Consider the following 21,286-nt stretch of genomic DNA (forward strand, 5'->3'; position numbering starts at 1 on the left):
CTTTCTGCAGCTGCGCTTTCCTTCTCCTGTCAGAGTCCTCGCACAAAGCCAGCCTCCCAATTTATCATGAGAGAGGGAGAGAGAGAGCGAGGGGGAAGAGAGAGCGGCGTACCTTCAACGCCATTGGCTCAGTTAGTTCACTTCACAAGAGAAAATTAAGTCACTGATGAATGAGAGGAGGAAAAATGTCAATCTCAGTTCTCTTCTCGACTAATTAACAATGTGCACACGGTAAGGTCGGGCTCTCTTTGCCATGCATGTCTTTATTTCCACCTCGCTGCGCTGGAGTGGATCAGAGGCAATTAAATCTGCCACTACTGCCAAGATTTCACAAAACACGTCAGCCTGTGGTCCTTCTGAGATGCGTCATTATAAAGACGATTGTCACACATTGATCTCTTCTTGGTTCGACAACAGGAAATAATCAAAGAGGCCACGGTGTAATGGAAGCTCTGCTCCCACGGGACAGTTGAGCAAATGGGTAGAAGTAGAGGGAATAGAAAATTTATAGGGGGTACGACTGAAGAAAAATAAAGGATGGGATTTGAACTCAAACTTTGTCATTGAACTGGTTTTAGGGATTCAGGATTCATTTTGTTTGAAGAGACAAGACCCATTAGTATAATTTAAACCTGATGTAACACAGAGTCGTGCATAGCTTCATACATCATCCATTACCTGCAAAAACCTTTCTCCAAATTGAATCTCGATACGCCAAACACTGCTTTTTTGACTTTTGTATTTGGCCAATAGCAAAACATGTGTTAGGGGCCTGTTGCTTAAACTGAACTCGCAATGAGGACTTGGGCCACGAGCACAATTAGAGATTTAGTTCAAATGAAAGCCAGTGTCCAGAGGTTTCAGTTTGTGTAAAATTATAGCCAGTTGGAGATTTTATAACTTGGTCTAGCCTAATAACCCTTATTCAGCTCAGTGTAGTAACAATTTTTCCTCCCCTCTTCATTCATAATTTAAGCCTCGTTTCAGACCAAAGGATTCAAATATGCCCATTTCAAACCTCATGTTGCTGCTGAAATACCAAATCATGGTCCATGCAGGACTTACAAGCCTCTATTGTTACAACTCAACCCTAAAATAATCTTCCTACACAAATTGGATGAACATAAGCCATCCCTAATCAAGTTATAACCCTTTAGTTTTACCAGCAATTACAACCAACCATGAAGTTTTGACAAATGACCCTCATTTGAAGCGTTCAAAGCCCAAACTTGCCCTCTGCTGCCCCCATGTGTCCAATGTAATCATAAACATGTAGAAATAAAATTTCAGTTTAAAGGATTTTATTTACAAGAGCCATATTTTACAGTGCAGAAGATGCCTCAAAAGGCTGTTGACTTCCAAGACACCAATACAATGAGACAGCCGACTCCCATGACAGACAAAATGTACTTTAATCTGCGTCCCACGAGGTCAAACAGTTAAAAGGTTACACCTCCAGAAACACAGGTTAACCAGCAATAACCTGGCCCTTTATAAAAAAAAAAAATTGGGGGAAACCACAATTGTTATCTGGGTTTGAACACATTCAGTGGTTTAAGAGTTTGACATTGCAGATCAAAGCACCATGTTCTCATAGTGGTGTTAAGACCTCCACATTTTGTCTGTTTAAAAGTCAAACCATTAAAACTGCTTGATTGGCCATCAACTGTAGTGTATGGCGTGAATTTGGGGATTTGGAATATAAAAATATTAAAACCTCTAAAATATCTAGCACTACTCCAAGAAGAGCAGGGCATGTCATTGAAACCGACACATCATTTAGAAAAAAAAAAAAACAAAGACAAGGGGTACAAATCTACATGGACAAGGGGAATGGAGGAAGTCAGTTCAGTAGCAGTTTTGATGGTGCTTCAACAGAAGAAACTTCGAAGTACCTGTCAAAAGGAAAATAAAAATTTAAGCAGTGTTCAAATTTGTACCAGTACATGTAGCTTAAACATGTTTATCAAATGTCCACTTACTTGGCAACCTTATACTTTTCCCGCACAGATTTCTGAGGATGCTGAGAGGCAGTGAGGTATGTTTGGTGAAGATCCTCAACACATGGCATTAGATCTTTGAGGGAGTAGCCGGTCATCTCCACCAAGGAATTGGGCTGAGAGCAGAAGAATCGAGTCATCTTGCATGTTTGTGCATATCAATCGTTCGTCTAATATTTACGACCGTCTGACGTAGAGGAGAACTTACCCATGAGCCACCAGTCAGGGTGTTGTTGGCCACGATGTAGGCTGCAGCCGCCGTTTGTGACGGCAGGTATTTCAAGAAGGGATCTGAATCAACCAGACTGAGCTCCCCAAGGAACTAAAAGACAAAAACCCACAAAGACTTTGTTTAGATTACAAGAAACTTTAACGAATGTAAAAATGCTTTGTACACTCACCATTGCCAGGCTCTCAACCCGTTTGCTGACCAACTGATGGAGGAAGTACTGTGTGAGAAACTGGTTTATTGTTGGTGCTGCCAGATCAAAGGAGAGCACTTTAAGCACCATGTGCTCCATCCTCAGCACTTGTTTCTTGGTGTAGGTGTCATCTGTGATGTAAACGAACTCTGCCACCTCAGGAGGGTAGATCTCTTCAAATTTCCTGTATTGAACATTTAAGGCGAACACCTTTAACATTTACACAGAAGAACAGACTTCACATTTTATAACCGAAGGGTAGATACGTACGAAGCTAGAAGCATAGCAGCAGTCCCAACCAGCTGAAGCTTTCCCCTCAGGACGGACATGGAAGACAGGAAGCGGTCGATGTAGTTGACAGCCAGGTAGAGAGTCTCGTTCTGGAGCTTGTACTCTTCTCCGACCTCGACCAGCCAATCCACCAGGATGGCCCTCATGCTGTTCGTGATGTCTGGCTGCTTCTTCATGTAGCCGGCTTTAGGTCTGGTCTTCACCTGTGGGACATCAGTCAAAGCCTTAGATTCTGATCGACTGCCTCTGTGTCATTTGCACACATATCTGCCAGGGGACACATCCAAGACAACAGCAACGCCAAAAGGCTTAATTGCATGTTTCTCACCTCCATCTCTCTCAAGTATGTGTGGATTTCAGCTGCATATTCTGGGACCTCATTTACATTGACAGGCTTCTCCTCCCCCTCAACCACAGACATGTCCATGGGAGAATCTGCACAGAGGACATTTTACATTAAGCGCATACTATAAAAATGAAACCAGGCAAGGTGGTTGGAAGTGATATGCATTCGCTTGGGACGCACCAAAGCTGACATCCATCACAGACGGGACATCAATGGCGGCCAGGGGCTGCCGGAGCCGTGCCACAGCATTGCTGACCGGAGGAGAGTCCTCGACCGTCGGCTTCGCCTTGACAGCGTCGACCACCTGCTGTGGCTTCTTGACTCGGCCGCCGTCCGGCTCGTCCACGTGGATCTGGAAGGTGGGCTGCTTGGCAGAAGGCTTCTCGTGGCAGCTTTTCTCAAAGTCTTCATTTTTACAAGACAAGGGCTGTGATGACTCCTAGAAGAAATGATAAAAGAAAAAAAAAAAAAGGTTATTTTGAGCCCTTTTCACTCCCGTGAGGAAGCACAGCAGGATTAGGAAAAGATAAAGACATTAAAGAGGCTTTTACAGAGTTCATAAATCGATTACACTGCAATTAGTAGTATTGGGATGAATTACTACTCATGTGCTTGATTTGAGAAACTCTGCAGGCTCTCAGTTGGAATTGCTAGTTTCCCAGGATGGCGGGAGGATGCATAAAAATGGCTCCAAATATAACTTTACTTCGTTTAATAAAGTAAAAGTGTATGGCAAGACATTAAGATAATGGAGCTATTAAAATGGCGGACAAGGGGGGAAACTGAGGTAGCTACAGCTTAGTTTACAAACACATCTTTTTTGTAAATAAACAGCTAAGTAAATCGAGGATTAAGGCAACTTTATGCACTAAATATTGCAGTTTGTTGTGTTTAAGGGGAACATATTGCCTCCAAAAACCGACCAACGCCATCCCATTGTAGCTACAGGCATTAGCAAACAGTAGCTGCTAGCATCGTTACCTGCTTTCCGCCGCGCTGGTTCTGCTGGGCTTTGCCCGGGTGGTTGTTGCTCTGCAGGGCCCCCAGCACGGTTCTGCCGCCGGCTTGTTTCGGTGGAAGGTTCTCCTGGTTGTCATTTGAAGCGGCGGCTCTGTGTTTCATCGAGCCTCTTAGCCTCGATAGCATGTTTTCCTGGTTGTGGTACTCGCTGCTAGCCGCGCTTCCCTGTCCTCTGTTAGCTCCTGACATGTTAACCCACCCTCAAACAAAAAAAAAAGGCTAATAAAACTACAAAACGTGGTGGAATAGCAAAAAATAATAAACCACGAGTGTGTTCAGTGAGTAAATATCACGTTAAGTCGAGGCGAGCATTAGCAGCTACCTTGCAGGGAGGAAGAATCTTTCACAATCAAAACTAAGCTGTTGAGATGGCAACGAAACTTGGAACTGCTGTGACTAAAAACAAAGCAGACGCGGAAAAATAATTAAGACACGCTCAGCTCGAGGCGGTAAAACAGCTACAATCTGAAAGTCTTAAGTCGCCATAGCCGTGAAACGTCCACCAACCTGCAAACAAGGCAGCTAGAGCCTCAGTCCATTTACACAGAAACACGCAGAGTCGAGTCGCTTTCTCTCAGTTCAAGTAGCCCGCGAGGATTGAAACGGACCAATCAGAGGCCGCGCAGCCGGTGACGTCTGAGGTAGTACGGGAGCCGAGGGAGTACAGTTTTCCTTTAATTACAAATTCAAAACCGGTTTGACATATTTGAAAGTAAAAAAAGTCGCTTCCTGTAGTTGAAAACAGCTGTGCGAGGAGCAAACGTTTACATTTAAATTAAATTCATGATACAACATCTTGTTTTTGATGTCATCCATTTATATTCAGTCATGTGACTCATTACTGCAGATTTGATGTTTAAATCAAATCAAATAAGCTTTATTTTCCATAACCTGTAAAACATAACATCCCCATTAAGTTATGTGATTATATTTCTTTTCTTTTTAGCTCCAAAAGTCATGACAAGTGTTTGACATTGAGTTTGTCTTGACCTTTTGAGACAGTTGTTTTTGTGGTCAATGTTCATTTAACTCATGTCTCGTGTGTTTTCATACTTTTTATTGTTTTATTGCTTTTAATCGTTTGTCTTGCTCTTATTCTTACGCACGTACAGCACTTTGTTTCGGCTGTGGTTGCTTTCAAAGTTGCTCTATAAATTAAGTTGAGTTGAGAGTTGAGAGTCTCTGCTTAAGTAAAAATATTAAAAGTCGACAAATACTTCGCACAACTGCGTATCCGTGTGATACTCCAACACCTTATCTCTGATATTTGGAGTGTCAGAAGAATAATCTGGTATAATAGGAAGAATGTAAGCTCATAACTTTACCTCAGTGGTTGAACAAATGAGACTTGTGTATATTGTGTGAAAAAAACAATTTCATTTTCAGTTTAATTTTCTCAAAAGCATAAGTTCCTGGAATAACGAGTCTTACAATGATTCCTGTTTTTATTTAAAGAAACACAGTTCTATGATAAGTATGATATAAAACATACAGTATGTGCTTTCAACAGGGTTAATTTGGATATGGCAATCAAACCTCTCTGCACAGATGCTATCAAAAGACTTTATAAATATTTAAATATTGCAATCAGTCAGTTTCTAAATGACGACATGACAACGTGACATTTACACAGACAGTAACTATCGTCAAATAAAGCTGATGTATTTACATAAATAGCACAAATCAAATTAAATAAATTCACTCTCTCGATCTATTTGACGTCACGCCTCGTTGAAAAAGTCTAACAGGGAATTTAAGTCATAATTATCGAGTATCTCCAACAGCGAGGACACCTTCGTCTTCACATTCTGACCCTTGAACTTGAATTTGTCGATGAACAGGTCTGTGATCATTCCTACAGGAAAGAAATAATACATATTAAGCACAGCGAGCCAGCGAGATTAATACTAACACCAGCCACGATGCACTGGCGCTTAAATGAGACTGTTAAATACCGCACCGTAAAGTCTCTCAAGGTGTGCCGGCTGCTTCTTGTACTCCTCCAGGAGATTAGCGGATTCATCCAAGATGCTGCGATACTCCGGGATGAGGAAGTCGGCGTTGCCCTCGTGAACCTGAAGCTCCTGCCAAACAAATTGGAACGGGTGATTAGGGATGAACATAAGCATCTCTCCCAAAAGAAAAAAACAACAAGAATGTTTGACTTTTAACGAAAAGTGGACTTGAAGATGTGTGAAGCAGCTGTTTGTAATCACATTTGTACACAAGTGCATAAAATTCTGATCTCGAGGCTGATGCAGGTGCAGCTGAGTGGCCTCTTTCTCAGCAAAGTTCTCCCTGAAGGAAGCATCGTTGATACTGAAGAGCTGACACTGAATATTGAAGTTTATTTAAGCTGGCCGATACTTACTTTAAGTGCATCGATGAGCTGAACTTTTCTAGCCAACAACAACTGGTACTCCAGCTTTGGATGAATCATCTTGAGAGTGTGGCTCACAGACTCGTCGCTGATATCTGGAAGATTAACACACATGCACTTTCTTTAATCTTTAGATCGCTCGCTGTCAAAAAGAAAAAAGAGACGGGAGCAGAATAACAATGCACCCACCGTATGAAATGTTTTGATTGATTTTCCTCTTGGTGGCTTCCTTAGAGAGGACGTCGCTCAGTATGGAGATGGTAGAGATGTTGTCGGACCTGAAGTGACCCTCGCCTTTGCTGAAAATACAAATTCAGACATGTTTGTTTCTAAATAAACTTTAAATCTCTTGCTGTTTGGAATCTCTTCTACTGTGTGCTGTCATTTACCAGTACGTTGCTTCAAGCTGAGTACCAAGGAACGTGTTATGGAAATAGAAAGTGATGCTCTCTCCTGCTGGCGTTTTCTCAGGCACCTCTGGCAAACAGAAAACCACCCAGGAGTGGATCTCCGCGAAACTGAACTGCCCCACCAGACTGAGCCTGTTCATGGGCCTGAAAGAAGACAAGAGAGCAGATCTGATGTTGGCTCAAAAGCATGAGCGTGTGTCGCGCGACAGCTATCGACAGAAATACGTAATTCATTCCCTAATCTTAATGACAAATATTCAACAGAAAACAAGAGCAGGTAACGCATTGAGCTTCTATAATAAACATTTCTAATAAAAAGTTATGTCATTCAGTCCTTTTAGTTCTGAATGATATTGAAGATCCATAATTCTAGGAGCAATAGCTGTTAATGTGGCTTGTACATGATCTGAATGCGCTTGTGAAAAACACTATTTTCAATGTTCAGCCCTGTCCAAATTTGTTTTGTTTCTGTTAACTGTCTATCTTCACCTGTCTTGGTCTATGCTGTGCGTCCGCTGGTGGAGGGACAGAGGTTTGATCTGGTACTGGCGGACCTGGCAGGTCTTAGGCTGCAGTCTGGGGGTGATGTAAGCCTGCAGGGTGCCATACTGTCCCTCGATGGACCTCACCTGGAGAGGATAAAACACATTATTTGGATTTATTTCGTCAGCGCATGTGTGGCACAGTGCGACTAGTAGAAACAGTATTTCACACCTCTGTAGGTTATTGTGGAAAAGACAATAAACACGACTAGAGTCTTGGTTTTAGTGGCTTAAATTAAGTTTTACTGCTGACCCTATTCACAGCAATTCATGGCTTGACTTCTGTGCCTGTATTTTGGATAAATACCTCATATGACCCAAATTCAAATGATAAATTACAAAAAAACAAACCATCCCTTTTACCATTCCACTCTTAGATTTATTTATTACCTTAAGCTCAAGTCTGGTAGTGTTGGCCTGACATCTGTATGTGGCCAGGAGGAAGTTCCCATTAGGCTGCTGTTAACAAAATAAGCGTGTCAAGCTCCAGAGAGACAGCAGCAGCAGGTTTGTGTCTTTATTTTTTTTTTTACAGTATGTTTGTCCTGTGCAGTAATAGTTTATACAGCTCACCTCTGAGTCGCATTCACTAAAACTGACAACAGCTGAGTTCTTATCCACGTCCAGCAGGTCTATGGGGACGTCACTCTGCATAAAAGATCAGACTTGGGAGTTTTAATTCTGAATGTTTACATCTGAAGCAAGTGATTAAGTACAACAGGGTTTAATCGCTGGGTGTACCTGCAGCAGCAGGTTGTCGATGGCCGTCTGCACCTCCAGCGTGAGGCTGTAGCTGGCATCGTCCTGGCAGAGAGTGAACTTGTCATTGATGCTGAAGACGGGGACAGCAGAGACGGCCGTGCTCGACTGAGAGGTCTGCTGGTACTGCTCGCGTCCCTGCAGGACTTTGACCTGAAGCTGCTCCAGCTCCGCCCTGCAAGGTAACAACACGACTCGCTCAAGAACAGGTTTGTTTTCGGATCGTAGCTCAGCCGTTGCAGAGTCAAACAAATCAAGGGCTGAAGAACATGAACGTGAGAAGGAAATGCTTTGCTGATACCTGAGTGCTTCTACTTTGGACTGCGTCTCTTTACTCATCTTGATCTCGTCTCCGGGGCCGGCCTCTGCCTTCTGAGGCTCAGTGGTCAAACCTGTCACCCATCCTGACAGAGGTGAGGACAGTAAGTTAATGTAAAGCTCAAGCAACAATGGCCCTAATGAATAATTGAGTCATGCAGGTAGGCTTGCATGAAATGAGCGCGCTGTTTAGTTAAAAAAAAAATCATCTAACCTGTATAGGTGGCAGTCAAGACCTCATCATAAGACTCTTTCCCCACACAGCCACCTTGGATGGAGGTCACGCTCTCTGACAACACCTTCAACCAGGAAAGACGAGAATTTGACCATTTGACAAAAATATTATTTTGGATCTTAAGGGTGGTGCAGAGCTTAGAATTTAGAGCTCTGTGTGCAATATATTTAATATTTATAATGGTCTTACTCTGTAAATGGGATTGTTTGTGAGTGCATGTAGTAGAGTATAAATGTATGTGTTTTATTTTATTCTTGCAATGTTGTTGTATCATGCATATAATGACAATTAAGGCTTTTCTATTTCTGTTATCTAACTATCACCTCACAGCCAGACGATTTGGGTTGAAGCCCTGGTCGGGGTGGTTTTTGTTTTTCTGTAGATTTACCTTTCTGTAAATCTTTCCACCTCTTGAAAACTAGGATAGGCTCTCCTACAACCTTCTACAGGAGAGGCATCATTAGATGATTTATGAATCAACTTTGGAACTTAAAAAACACTTAAATAAGTCCGGGTTTAGGACTGTAAAACATATAAAGTAAAAATGCATAAGACGAGAAACGCAGGCTTGGCTGAATGTGTTATTAAATATCTCCATATTCTGTTCTTCACTATCTGAAAACCACCAACTAGACTGAATTAATGGATACCGGTAAATATCTGAGGATATTATAAATACTCACGTGCTCAAAGCGTAATGTGGGTTCATTGGAGCTGTCAAAACCGTAGACCTCAACTGTCCCATCGTCTCGGCCCACCAGGATGTCATTCACTCCGTCTCCGATAATGTCATAAGTGTCAATGCAAAGAATTCCTTATTGGGGACGGGGAAGAGAACTTGTGTTGGAAGATGAAATAAATCTACTCTGTACGGGAATTAAGAGATAAGTACGGAGTCTTAAACACAGCATGATTTCATAAACAACATACCTCCTTTCTTTTTTTCATTGTCGATCTCCCATTTAGTTGCAGCCGAGTGTTCACCGATCTGGACCAGTCCTATTTTTCCATCTGTGGTTCCGTAGAGGATGTCCTCTCCTAAAGAAAAATCATTGATATTGTGTTAAATGTAGCTTGTATGAAAACATGTTTTATTGTTATAATAAAGAGCAGACGGAGAAGTTAACTTACCTCCATCTTTATTGTACATTTCCAAAACGGATGGAGGACCTGGGACTTCAATGTCGTAGGCAAGCTCAGATCCCTACGGTTAAATAAAAATAAATCTTATCTGACAGTTTAAGGCCTCACATCAAAATCTCAGCAGTAAATATGAACTTGGTCTACCTGCAAGACTCTGAGAACTCGATCTTGGCATGCCAGGACAGGGACGAGGCGACTGAGGTTTTCCGAGGACACACACGTGATGTCGTTGATTTTGTCCCCAGAGAGGTAGTAGTCCTGATCCTTGCAGTCACAATAGTGGTTGTAGATGTAGCTCGCGCACACAAACAGGTCAGCGCCCGAGACATGCCTGGAAAGATGTGATCAGCGTCTCTTAGTGGGGGCAAAGGGAAAGTCAATCAAAAGTAAATCAAAATGAGGAGAAGTGGCTCCTACATGGCGTTAATGTTCTCGGTGAGGTTGGCTTCAAAGGTGAGGAACTGTTTCCCTTTCTTGGTGAATCCTCGCACCTGGGAACCAGAGCAGACAAAGACCTTCTCCTGGGGAGTTCCCACTGCGCCTCCCAGGTCCATTCTGGCAATCTTCTGCCCCGGGAGCGTTTTAAACACAGGCTGAAACACACAGTACGATGTCTTAATAACAGAAACCTTCAGTTTCAATTCAACCTTAGCTGTGTAATGAGATGAAAAGCTCAACTCACTACTGCTTCTCCCTTCTTCATCCCAAAACATGTAAGTATACCATCGTGATCGGCAATAGCAACCTGAAACACAATAAGATACCAATCAATAGCTATAATACTGAGGGATTTAATAAAAATACACATTATTAACTGACATTATCAATACCTTTTGGGTTGCCTTTTTTCCCAGTGCTGGAAGCAGCTTCATAGTTTTCTGAGATGTCACACCAACCTGAGAAGAAAATATAAAATAATAAAACTGCTACCTGATTCCATTTAGTCTGAATTACATCTGTACTGCAATACTTTTAATGCAACATCATATAAATATATGAAATACTACTGAGAGAGAAACCTACATAGGATAGATTACTACTTCTACTTCGTGTTACCTGAATATAATCAACTCGATTCAGGTGGAGCTCCATCTTCTTTCTCTTATGTGTCTTAACTTAAAGGAAAAGTGTGGTGCAAATCCTCCAGGTATGGACACAGAGCTGCAGGGATCCTAAGCTGTAGCTCGCCGTGGTCAGCTGCCATTCACACACAGTTAAAAACAGATATGAACTAAAGTAGAGGACGACAATGATGGTTCTGTTGAGGACTGGGATTATCTAAAGCGAGGAGATTAGCTCGCCGTGCTAACGGTAGCTAGCAGGCTAAGTGGTTTATTAGCTTGCTTGCACGCAAACGGTCTTCTTCGCTGAACAAAAAAATCATCTTAAAAAGTCAGCGACATGAAAAAAAACCACGAAGAAGTGTTGTGTCCGTGAAGAGGAATTAAAGTTAACAGTAATATTAAGCGTAAACTGACCAGGCAACACTTTTGAGCCCGATGAACGCAGCTGCCGTTGCCAGTGACAACGACGCAGCCTCTAATAAGCTGCGATTCCATTGGGTGAAAATTCAGCGAGAAAATGAAGCTGCGCCCTGATTGGTTGACTCATTCGGATAAATCCTGCAGGGTTTTCCAGTGATACAGTAGCTTTTATTTTAATAAAGGGAACTTGTTATTAACGTTTCAAACTAGTAGGTCGTAATATTTCTTGGTAATCATTATATAGAATATTAAAAGGGTTGAGAAATAACCTCAGATCATTTATTGAAAAACGAGACTTTTTTGTCCATATAAGATTTTTGACCAACTAGACAACAATAAATTATTAGCACAAAACTCAACTACTATTCTTTTATATTTTATTAGTTTAATTAAGAGATAACTTTATTCTCATCATAAAAATGTGGTTTGTGTGTAGGCAAATAAACACATGTAACATGGCGGAAAGAAAAATCAGAGCATGCGTTAAAGCAGGGCAGCTACAGCAACACATAGATGAACGAGACACATTTAAAACAGCTCCCAAACTGAGGACGACGTCAGCAGTGACCAGGATGCATTTCAACAGCTCGACGTGCACGGTGCAAATCATTTCAAATATGAATCTCTCGGCAAAACGTCTGGTACCTTGACATAATCTAAAAAAATAAAATAAAATACAGCAGATAGTTTTGATTCTTAGCTTAACGCCCAGTTTGACATCGTAGCTACATAGATTTTGCATGGTGGCATTAATAGAATAAGTTTAAAGTTAGGCATTTAGACATAAGAAATATGAAGGTAGAAACAGCAAACAAACAATATGATTATACAAAGAAAGGACTTTATCAATTAAGAATAAGCACATGTTCATTAAGTTACTCTTCTTAGAATGTTAATGTTTCATTATAGAATAAGCAAATTTTCATGAATAAATAATGACAGAAGGAAAAAAAAAAACCTATAACAGCCATAACACAGCTATAACACAGCTGATGTCGACTGTGTGTTGTTCAGTGAATGTAACACAGTGAAGAGCGTCCACGGCTTGAACGTAGTCACATTAAGAAGATGGGAAAAGAAAAAAAATCACCATGAGACTTCAGTGCATGAGTGGCTGGTCTTCAACTGCACTCAGATATGCAGAAGAGCTCGAGCACAGACCATAAAGTTGACATTCAAAAAACAGTTCCTTCCGTTGATGGCAATGTCTGTCCCATCAAAGTTTAAGTCGCACCTTACACGGTTAAAAAAAACAAAAAAACAAAAATAACAAAAACGTGAGGAGAACAAAACTTTCTAGGTAGTGCGATCAGACCCCCGTTGGGGCGAGGCGGCTGATGAAGGCGATACTGCTGAGGCACATCCTCCTGAAGAAGGCAGGACAGGCAGGCTTCATGATGAAGTGCTCCAGAAGAATTCGCAGCTCTGTGAACAAGGTGCTGGGGTGGAAAAAAGTTGAGTTTAATAACAAGCTCCAATCGTCCAGTACAGTACACTAAACTGCCAGTACATTAGGTACAGTAGTAAAACAAATCTCCATGAAGGTTTTGGTATTCATCTTTGGTTTAAAATAACAAGAGAGCTGTTGATTCAACTGTGTTTTAATTTAAAGGCTTTAGCTCATACTACTATTTAACTGCAGATTGTTACATCAGTGGCCTAAATAACAGAAACACTCTTGTGTTTATTTCAATAGAGTTTAACGGCACCACAAATTACATCCTCCACATTGATCATCCAGCTGAATTCCTCAGCCTGTCTTCATACGAGTGCTCTGATCAACTGCAGCTGGTTTACTGCAACGTGACGTTTATTATGCTGCAGGACGGGATGTTAGAAGCTGCACTCGTGTGGTAGACACTGCACTCTCTTGGACAAACAGTGTAATGGCAGCATTGTTTTGTCACTGCCTCAAACATATGTTTTTGACAGTATACACCAGTAGGTCTATACTGTGTACTGCACGGTGCAAATTCTCAGACATTTTTATAGCTCATAAAAGCAATTAAAGAATTAGAACAAATAACTATAATGTCATCATACTGGGGCTCATTTAGAATTACTAACATTTTATGAATAATATAGAAATATGCATATTACATATTACTATAGAGAATATTTTATCATTTTCAAGCTGTGTGACAATATTGTGTAATCCAACACCTTACCGGCAGTAAGGGTTTCTTCTGGATGTGTAGCGGAGAGTCAGGAATCGGTAGTAGATGAAAGGCAGCAACAAGCTCCCCTGGCCACTGTTGACAACATGAATATGTGTTAACTGATATAACACGACTGAAATCTGTATTGTTTATTTTAAAGGCGTGGTGAAAATCTGGCCTATCTGTATCTACGCAGATTTTCATTTGTTAGTTAAGACATAAGACTAACTTATGAGGTTAAGGCAAGAACAAAGAAAACAACTTCCCACTACACTGACAACGACTCCCATATTGTTTTATGAACAATCTGTAATGTACGTTGGTAACAGAAAACTCCGAGCATACCTGAACAGCATGAAAACTGTGGCGGGCATCAAGAAGATCTCATTACAGGCGATAAACTTGAGAATGTTCTGCTGGTTGGCCGTTAATTTGTCCAGGAGGTTTCTAATAAACATCATGCTGCTGGGGCCCACGGACTGTGAAAACACAAAAGACAAAACAAAGCTGCGGTAAATCATAGTCTTCAGTTTACCTCAAGAAAATCCCATTAGCAATCATTAACTTGTGAGAGATTTTTGGGTTGAATTAGTGTCTCTTAGCGGTGGCTGGCTGATTGATCAGGTAATTAAAACGCCATTTAGTTGGTGCTAATAGCCCACCTGGATGCTCAACACTGTTCAACAAACTGCTTTCAGACATACATTTTAATAAACAACATTAAACAACCAAAACAGACGACTGCTTACTCATACTCACGTCAAGAACTTTCTTTGTGTAGGTAGTTGCGTGAAGCAATGAAAAGAGGAAAACTGGGAAGATACTCACTGGACAAAATGTTAAGAATCAACAACAACAGAAAAACCTAAGCTCCAAACCATTATTTAGTGCAGTTTAAAAGTGTAAAATCAGTAGAGTCACTCAATGATTTACTGTTGACGTGTACACTATGTGAATTAGCAATATTTTTGCTTCTGATTAAGGTTGAATCTGCCTGGATGCCATAAAGAAATGTGTTAACCTGACACGAGGTGAGAGAAACAAATATTCAGAGTTTGTAGAGGTGGTTCAGACCTATAAGTACCTGTATCTACAGCTGGATTGGTCAGCTAACATAGACTTGTCTGAAAGGATACTCGTGATGGGGTATGAGTTGACCAGGATGAGTGAGTACAGGAGGTAATGGCAGCTGTCCTCTTGAAGAGCTTGGGCCAGGAAAGCTCTGCTCAGCTGGAAACGTGGAAGCCTCTGGTGTAAACGAAGGGCACTGGTGAGGGCGTTTGCTAACAAGGCTCTCTGATAGAAGTTAGCTGCTGCATAGGGTCTGAAACACACAAGAGGCGACAAATGTTTGATTTCTGTTAGTCAGCAAACTAACAATGAAGTGTTGTGAAACTGTGTCTTTTTAAATCGTCAGTGAGTGAACTTACCCCAAGATTGGTAGAATAAACATTACAGAGCAGTAGACGGTGAAGAGCCGTGAAAGCCACATTGCAGTTTCCAGCTTATTGCTCATTAAAAATTGCTGTGAAGACAAAAAAAAAAAAGATATATTTGTCAGTTGTTTTACACACTAAGTAGATGCACCCCTCAGTGCAGAACAGTGTAGTTGACTCATGTAGACTGAAACATCAAAGACTCAGCTCTTCCCTCCGCTTCTCTCAGCTGGAAGCATAAACCAGCCAAACTAAAAAACAACTTAACTCAATTTAATAGTTAATTTAGATTAGATTAGTTTTAGATGATTTGTCTTCAAAAGGCAGCACGCAGCTGTAGCTTCTTGAAAAACTTGCTGCTTCATCTAATGTTGGCAACGTAAGACGTCCGAGTCTGAGGAATAAAGAAATGCTAGAAATCTACCATCATCTCATAATCTAAGAATCACAAATTAACAACATTAATGACTGTGGTACACTGGTGCAAAAGTACAAAGTCAAAAAAACAAAACCTTCATCTTTTGGGATGGACCTCAAAAATAAAAAATAAATATTGGATATGATAATAATTACACGTGAAATACAAAACAATACTGGTTAATGCACTTAAATACTATCTGGGAGTAAAAGCCATCTGTGTGTGTGTGTGTGAAGGGATTCAGTGGCATCCTTAAATTTAGTATAGATTATAATAACACACTCAAAAAGAAGCAAAATGTTTGAAATCAAGATGAAGCTTGACTAAATTTTAGTTTCCAGTATGAAGCAAGTGATAAAAATGTAATAAAGCAACTCAGTGTGTTTTATTAAGACTCATCCTGAGTGATATACATTTCCCCAGGTTGCAACACAAGCTTTCTATTAATATTTCTTTAGATAATCATATGGAAACAAAATCAGGAACTAATTTCTCGGACAAAAAAATCCCTGCAAAGCCACAAAGGACATCTCAAAGTTGTCTTTAGTTCTTTGTGGCCATTGTGTTTGTCATGTAGAATGAGTAGAACAGAAGAAAGACTGAGCTACAGGATATAAAGATGTGGACGATTATTTAATAAATGAATAAATAAATGATAAAAAATAACTTACCAGAGGCCCCGGTTGGGGTTGGTTGTTTGTGTCTGCCATCTTTGGGAGTGTGAGTTACTGTCAGGAAAAAATAAGTCACATTATGAAGCAACACTGATGAGTTATTAGAGACTCACAACCATGGCACAGCCTTTCTTCTATGGGAATCTCACTCTGCTGCTGATTATAAAGTCAAATTCTAGTTATTATGACATAGAATAATTATCAGTTAAAAGCCATTAAGTCAACAAGCGAAGTATTCAGGTCTCGTTTTCATTGAATTCATTCATTCAGCTGTTTAATGTGACAAAAAAAAAAACTATAACGTGTAATGAGCTGAATACTGTACAAATTAAATAATTCCAACATGTCACCATGGGCTTTTGAGAAGTGGGATAGTTATTTTTCACGATATAACTTTACATCAACGAGGTCAAACCTGTATTTAGCTGACAGTTGATGCTGGATGTGGCCACTAATTTAGCAAATTCAACTAAATAACTTAAATAGAACAAAGCCCATAGCGTTTAAAGATTAAACTATTAGCCTTGTATTAGATTAAACTGTGTATGAAAGGCAACATAGGAACGAACAACCTAATGAGCAACGTTAACTCCATCATTTCTGGCAAGATGTAGCTTGATAGCTAACTAGCTAGTTTAGCCTGCGCTAGCTGGACTGAGTGATGTCTACTATGTTGACAGAGAATAATACACCAAATAGAAAGAAAATACCAATCTACTGTTGCTGAATTATGAGGTGGGTGGGTGTAAGGAATCAGAAAAGACTTCTATGTGTATTTTTCTTATTAAAGCTTCCGTGCTAGCAGCTAGCGTTAGCAGCAGGTGGATCTAGAATATTCTGTTACCATCGTTACTAGCATGTGAGCTACCGCCTCAGCTAACGTTAGCTACCTAGCATTTCATACATTTACACTACCCTGGTTAAACTGGCTAACGGACGTCAACCGTCCCGGCTGTCTAAAGAAACCTGGTGGATCTCAACTGCGAACACACCTGGTTCATATTATATGTGTCAGTAATAAAGGATGTAGCTTACCGGCGCTACAACGTCGACCAGTTCCGTTGCGTGCTAGGTTTACAGCCAACTGCTAGTCACTGTAGTAAATGATCAGCTGACCTTCTGAACCAAAACGGGAACTACGGTTTATCTCGCGATATTTAGAAAGACCGCTCTGCCGCATCACGTGAACATTTTTTTTTAATACACACAAGACAGTGATTTCACAACTTACACATTTAATTTAGTAAATAATAACTTATTGTACGTATAAAATATATAATATATAGACAGAAAATCTAATTATACGAAGATATTAAAAGAAAAGGACAGAGACACACAAAATATTGATAAGAAAAACTATAATAAGTACAGATAAGTAGTAAACACCTCATATTACTGCATTTAGAAAAAGTACTGTTCACATCACATATTAAAATAAATATATATTATAGCAGATTGTATACTGTTATACTATTATATTATTTACTGCAACACTCTTTGCACTTAATTTCTAACCATGCATACACAGTTGAGCATAACTCTGACCTGTGTATATGGTATAGAATGTGGTATAACTGTTTGCAGGAACAAACAACTGAGAGTCAGATTTCGTTTGATCAAACACAATAGGCAATATTATATCTTTGTTTTCTCGGTTATTTCTTGAATTAGTCTCACAGATGTGCATACACATAATTCAAAAAGCCAGACACCCAAAAGATTTGCTTCCTGGAGCAATACTCGACCACTGCATCACATCTGAAGACCTGCAGACGGCGCATGCACCGAGGTCAACGCCCACATTTTCAGAGAACAAGCCCACTCCTCTGATTTAGATTTAGCCCTGCTGACTGCGATGCTTCCCATAAACGTGATTAGCATTTGTTGCAATTAGAAACTAATATCACAGCTTTACAGCGTCTTTGCATTTCTTATTTTCTTATTCTTACTTTCATCCAAACGCTCTTCTGCAGTGCAGGTGGATTTAAATGCTGTTGTTTTACGCCACCACACGGGGGCGCACTCGACCAGAGCATCTTATTCGCTGCGGGTCGGCCTATAGCCTGTGCTGGATAATTATTTTAGCTTTAAGTGCACCTTATTTGGTCCCAACATGTTTTAAAATCTTACATCTGACTGCTCCTGTAGCGGATATATCCGCAGATTATTGGCACGAGTGTCGCGGGGTGATGTGTTTGCTGCAGATGCCATTTGAAAATATAGGCAGTGTAAGCACTGTAGAATCTAATTATTTCTTTGCAAAACCTAATTAGGCATTAAAAAAGGTTAACGCCAGCGCCTGAAACGTTTTTGTTTAATAATCCCATTACTGACGGCTCATCATGTATAAAATGGTGCAGGAGGACACTAAGTTTCCACTTGTTAAAGGGAATCTCTGAGAAATAGTCGCAGAGTTTTTGACACTATCTGCGATTGGAAATTAGGGCTTGTAATTAAACTGCGGGGACTCAGCACAGCGCACAGAGTAAGTAAGGCTGCGGCGCCCTGCCATGCATGCATTTTCTAATGTTTAATTGATTATTCTATCTATCTGCCTGCTGCAGAACATTGCTGCTATTTTCCTTTTCTTTAATGTGCCGTCGTTTGGGCATGACTGAACTCTCCAAGCGGGAGCGTATACAGTCAGAATAGACCTTGATTATTATTAGTATTTTTTTTTTAAGCGTCAGCTCCTCTCGGACCATTACCAGTCACTAGAGAGCTCAAGGTGAGAATTTAAATGAGACAACGTTTTCTGACTGACTTTTAATTTGGCAGGGCTGCAGAGGGAGAACTTGGGAGAGCGTTTGGTGACTTTTAAAGGAGAAATATGCCGCAAAATTACAAATACAGACGCTTTTATGGGGGTCTATGCTTGTACGCACTGCCGATGAGCTATTCAAGAGATTCACTGTTGTTACTTTTAGTTTTAGTCGTTTGAAAATGACATTATTCCTCATATATATTTATATACATTTAAAACGCTCATTAATAGAAAAGACTTACGTGGATCAGTTTTTGATTTAAGAATAAACCCTCTGAGATCAAACACCAACATGAACCGATTTCTTTCGTGCATCTTTTCTGAAGCTTAAAATGTCTGTCAGCTTAGACCATAAACAAGATAATAAAAACAAATTAATGTGTTTTATTTATTTTAATATTCTCGTTAGAAAATATTAAAGTCAGGCGTTTATCTGGCCTTGACTATGTAGATTATTACAGTTTTCTATTAGAAAATGTTAGGTTATTAATAATTACAGGCCTCCAGGGGCATAATTACAGTCTGGATTATAACAATATTTGTTTATTTGATATAAAAAGAGTTTTCCATTTGCGTAAAAATAAAAACAAAAGGTCTCAGTGCGCGCTCACTTCATTCCGCCTTAAACCTTTCCCCCATCAAAGCTTCCTCATCAACAGTTTTCAGGAGAAAAAGGAGCAAAGAGAAAAGGAGAGTGAGTGACAGACCAAAGCGAAAGGGCCTCGGAAAGAAATAAACCGGCGCGTATATGAGCCGAGATGAATGCGCTTGTAACAGCTCCATCTCTGCCTCTGGATCCATTCGGCCAAAAACAAACAGGGCGTGGAAGGGGAGGAAAATCGGGACAAGCGAGGAAGACGACGGGAAGAAAGGAGTCGGTTTGATAGGGAGGTAAAGGAGGACACGGTGAATTTCCCTCAGACTGGTTAAAGAAACAATAAAAGCGAGTTATCAACAGACTCCTCGGCCCTTTTTTCTCTTTGTTGCGCGACCTAAGGAGGCGTTTCAGGATTATTTCATGATGACTACAATGATTAATAGTGGAGAGAAAAAGCTCTTTGATGATGATGAATTATATGTTTTTTTTCTCCACTCTGAGACTTAGAATCAAAAACATTTAAATTTAAACTGAATTTTACCAACACGTAGGAGTTGGAAAATTTATATTTGCCAAATAATTCAGGACATTTACACTTGTTTTATTTATTTTTGAGACTGAGATTTTCTCCAGGACGGAGGTCAAGGCTCTGATCTGCATCTCCTTGCATTGCATCCGTTAATTCGGTTGTTTATTCTGGCTGTTTTCATATTATTTCAAATATTAGTCGATATTTGTGCAGATTAATTTAATTTGTTGTTTACATTTTCATCATATTGTGCAGGGAACAGTTAAATTCTTGTCTTGGAAGCCTTTGTGGTTAAAGCTCTACAAAAAAAAACCTCCTCGATTTTATCAGATGCTGCAATATTTTCCAAAATATTCTGCATCTCTGTCCTCCTTAGTGATCAAACCCCGAAGCAGGCGGCTGTCCTTAATGCCATAACAAAATTCAGCTTCTTGATCTGGACATTTAACCATCTCTTGGTAGGCTCATACCAGGAATCTTTTATTTGATCAGATCAAAAGCACTTTGTGGAAATGTTTCTTTTTTTTTTTTTTGCAGACGTGGCTTCAATTCTGCTCTAAGTTGTTTACATGCAGTGACTTTTCATCATGCGGTTTCTTATTCTGAAGCTGAATCACCTCAGTCCTCCATCAACACCTTCATAACAAACCCCAGAAACCCTTTTTTCTATTTTATTATTATTTTTATTGCAGCATCTCTAAAATCTTTCATGCACGCCACACTTTTCTCTGCATGTGTGCAAAAACAAAAGCTTCCCTCATATTTGTTTTATGCATGCATTCAATTATTTTAAAAGCAATGTGAGCAGCTGTTTTTAATTTACTAAACTAAACTGTAAGTGCTCCAATATTTGGGGAAAGATAAAAGGCTGAACCGTCTTCTGGAAGTTATCTGATGCCCACACTGAGACCCTGAGTCAAAAAGCTATTGACACAGAAAGCAAAGGGATCCACCAGAATGCTGACTTCTCCCCTTTTTGGGAGTAAAGCTATGTTTGTTTGTGGCCTGAATGGGGCCCTATAATGGATCTGATGGCATCAGGATTGTCACCACAAATGGTCTGGGCGTTTTGCAAGGCTGTTTGACAGAGCCTATTATGTCATTGGTCACGTCCCTCCACTCCTTGCTCGCTCGGGTTTGAATGGGAGTGAATTAATCAAATGGTTTGAGAGAAATCAGCCAACTTAATGCACTTTGTGTCTACAGTGATCCGAGACCCCGGCCTCCTCCTACCTGAACCGCTTTCTTCTGAACATGTGTGGACTTGAACCTTAGTGAAAACACAATCGTGCTCCGGATGAGGACATTTAATGTTGCACTAAAACCGACTGTGACCTTTTATTTAATGGATTTAAAAC

General features: G+C 40.3%; 3 protein-coding genes across 3 annotated transcripts; all 3 read right to left on the bottom strand.

Annotated features, from left to right (window-relative positions):
* Window positions 1-1,284: 1,284 nt before the first annotated feature.
* ccna2 (cyclin A2) lies at window positions 1,285-4,561 on the bottom strand. The gene is made up of 8 exons (XM_084550503.1): window positions 4,041-4,561; window positions 3,240-3,498; window positions 3,042-3,148; window positions 2,693-2,916; window positions 2,402-2,606; window positions 2,209-2,322; window positions 1,983-2,116; window positions 1,285-1,895 (listed from the first exon to the last, which is right to left on the bottom strand). The coding sequence occupies exons 1-8, from the start codon at window positions 4,266-4,268 to the stop codon at window positions 1,844-1,846; spliced, it is 1,323 nt and encodes a 440-aa protein (XP_084406629.1). The 5' UTR covers window positions 4,269-4,561; the 3' UTR covers window positions 1,285-1,843.
* A 976-nt stretch (window positions 4,562-5,537) lies between these two features.
* On the bottom strand, window positions 5,538-11,403 carry bbs7 (Bardet-Biedl syndrome 7). The gene is made up of 19 exons (XM_084550380.1): window positions 10,923-11,403; window positions 10,697-10,762; window positions 10,549-10,611; window positions 10,284-10,459; window positions 10,011-10,197; window positions 9,855-9,927; window positions 9,654-9,761; window positions 9,407-9,537; window positions 8,703-8,787; window positions 8,472-8,574; window positions 8,153-8,345; window positions 7,985-8,059; window positions 7,802-7,870; window positions 7,359-7,498; window positions 6,849-7,013; window positions 6,649-6,758; window positions 6,451-6,554; window positions 6,040-6,163; window positions 5,538-5,934 (listed from the first exon to the last, which is right to left on the bottom strand). Exons 1-19 carry the CDS (start codon window positions 10,956-10,958, stop codon window positions 5,801-5,803), a joined length of 2,142 nt encoding a protein of 713 aa, XP_084406506.1. The 5' UTR covers window positions 10,959-11,403; the 3' UTR covers window positions 5,538-5,800.
* Window positions 11,404-11,703: 300 nt separating this feature from the next.
* On the bottom strand, window positions 11,704-17,159 carry tmem33 (transmembrane protein 33). The gene is made up of 8 exons (XM_084549191.1): window positions 17,073-17,159; window positions 16,035-16,091; window positions 14,940-15,034; window positions 14,646-14,833; window positions 14,269-14,336; window positions 13,855-13,988; window positions 13,519-13,602; window positions 11,704-12,789 (listed from the first exon to the last, which is right to left on the bottom strand). The coding sequence occupies exons 2-8, from the start codon at window positions 16,071-16,073 to the stop codon at window positions 12,660-12,662; spliced, it is 738 nt and encodes a 245-aa protein (XP_084405317.1). The 5' UTR covers window positions 16,074-16,091; window positions 17,073-17,159; the 3' UTR covers window positions 11,704-12,659.
* Between the last annotated feature and the right edge of the window lie 4,127 nt (window positions 17,160-21,286).

Source organism: Chelon labrosus (genome assembly GCF_963514085.1).
Source record: "Chelon labrosus genome assembly, chromosome: 8".
NCBI classification, from domain to species: Eukaryota; Metazoa; Chordata; class Actinopteri; order Mugiliformes; family Mugilidae; genus Chelon; species Chelon labrosus.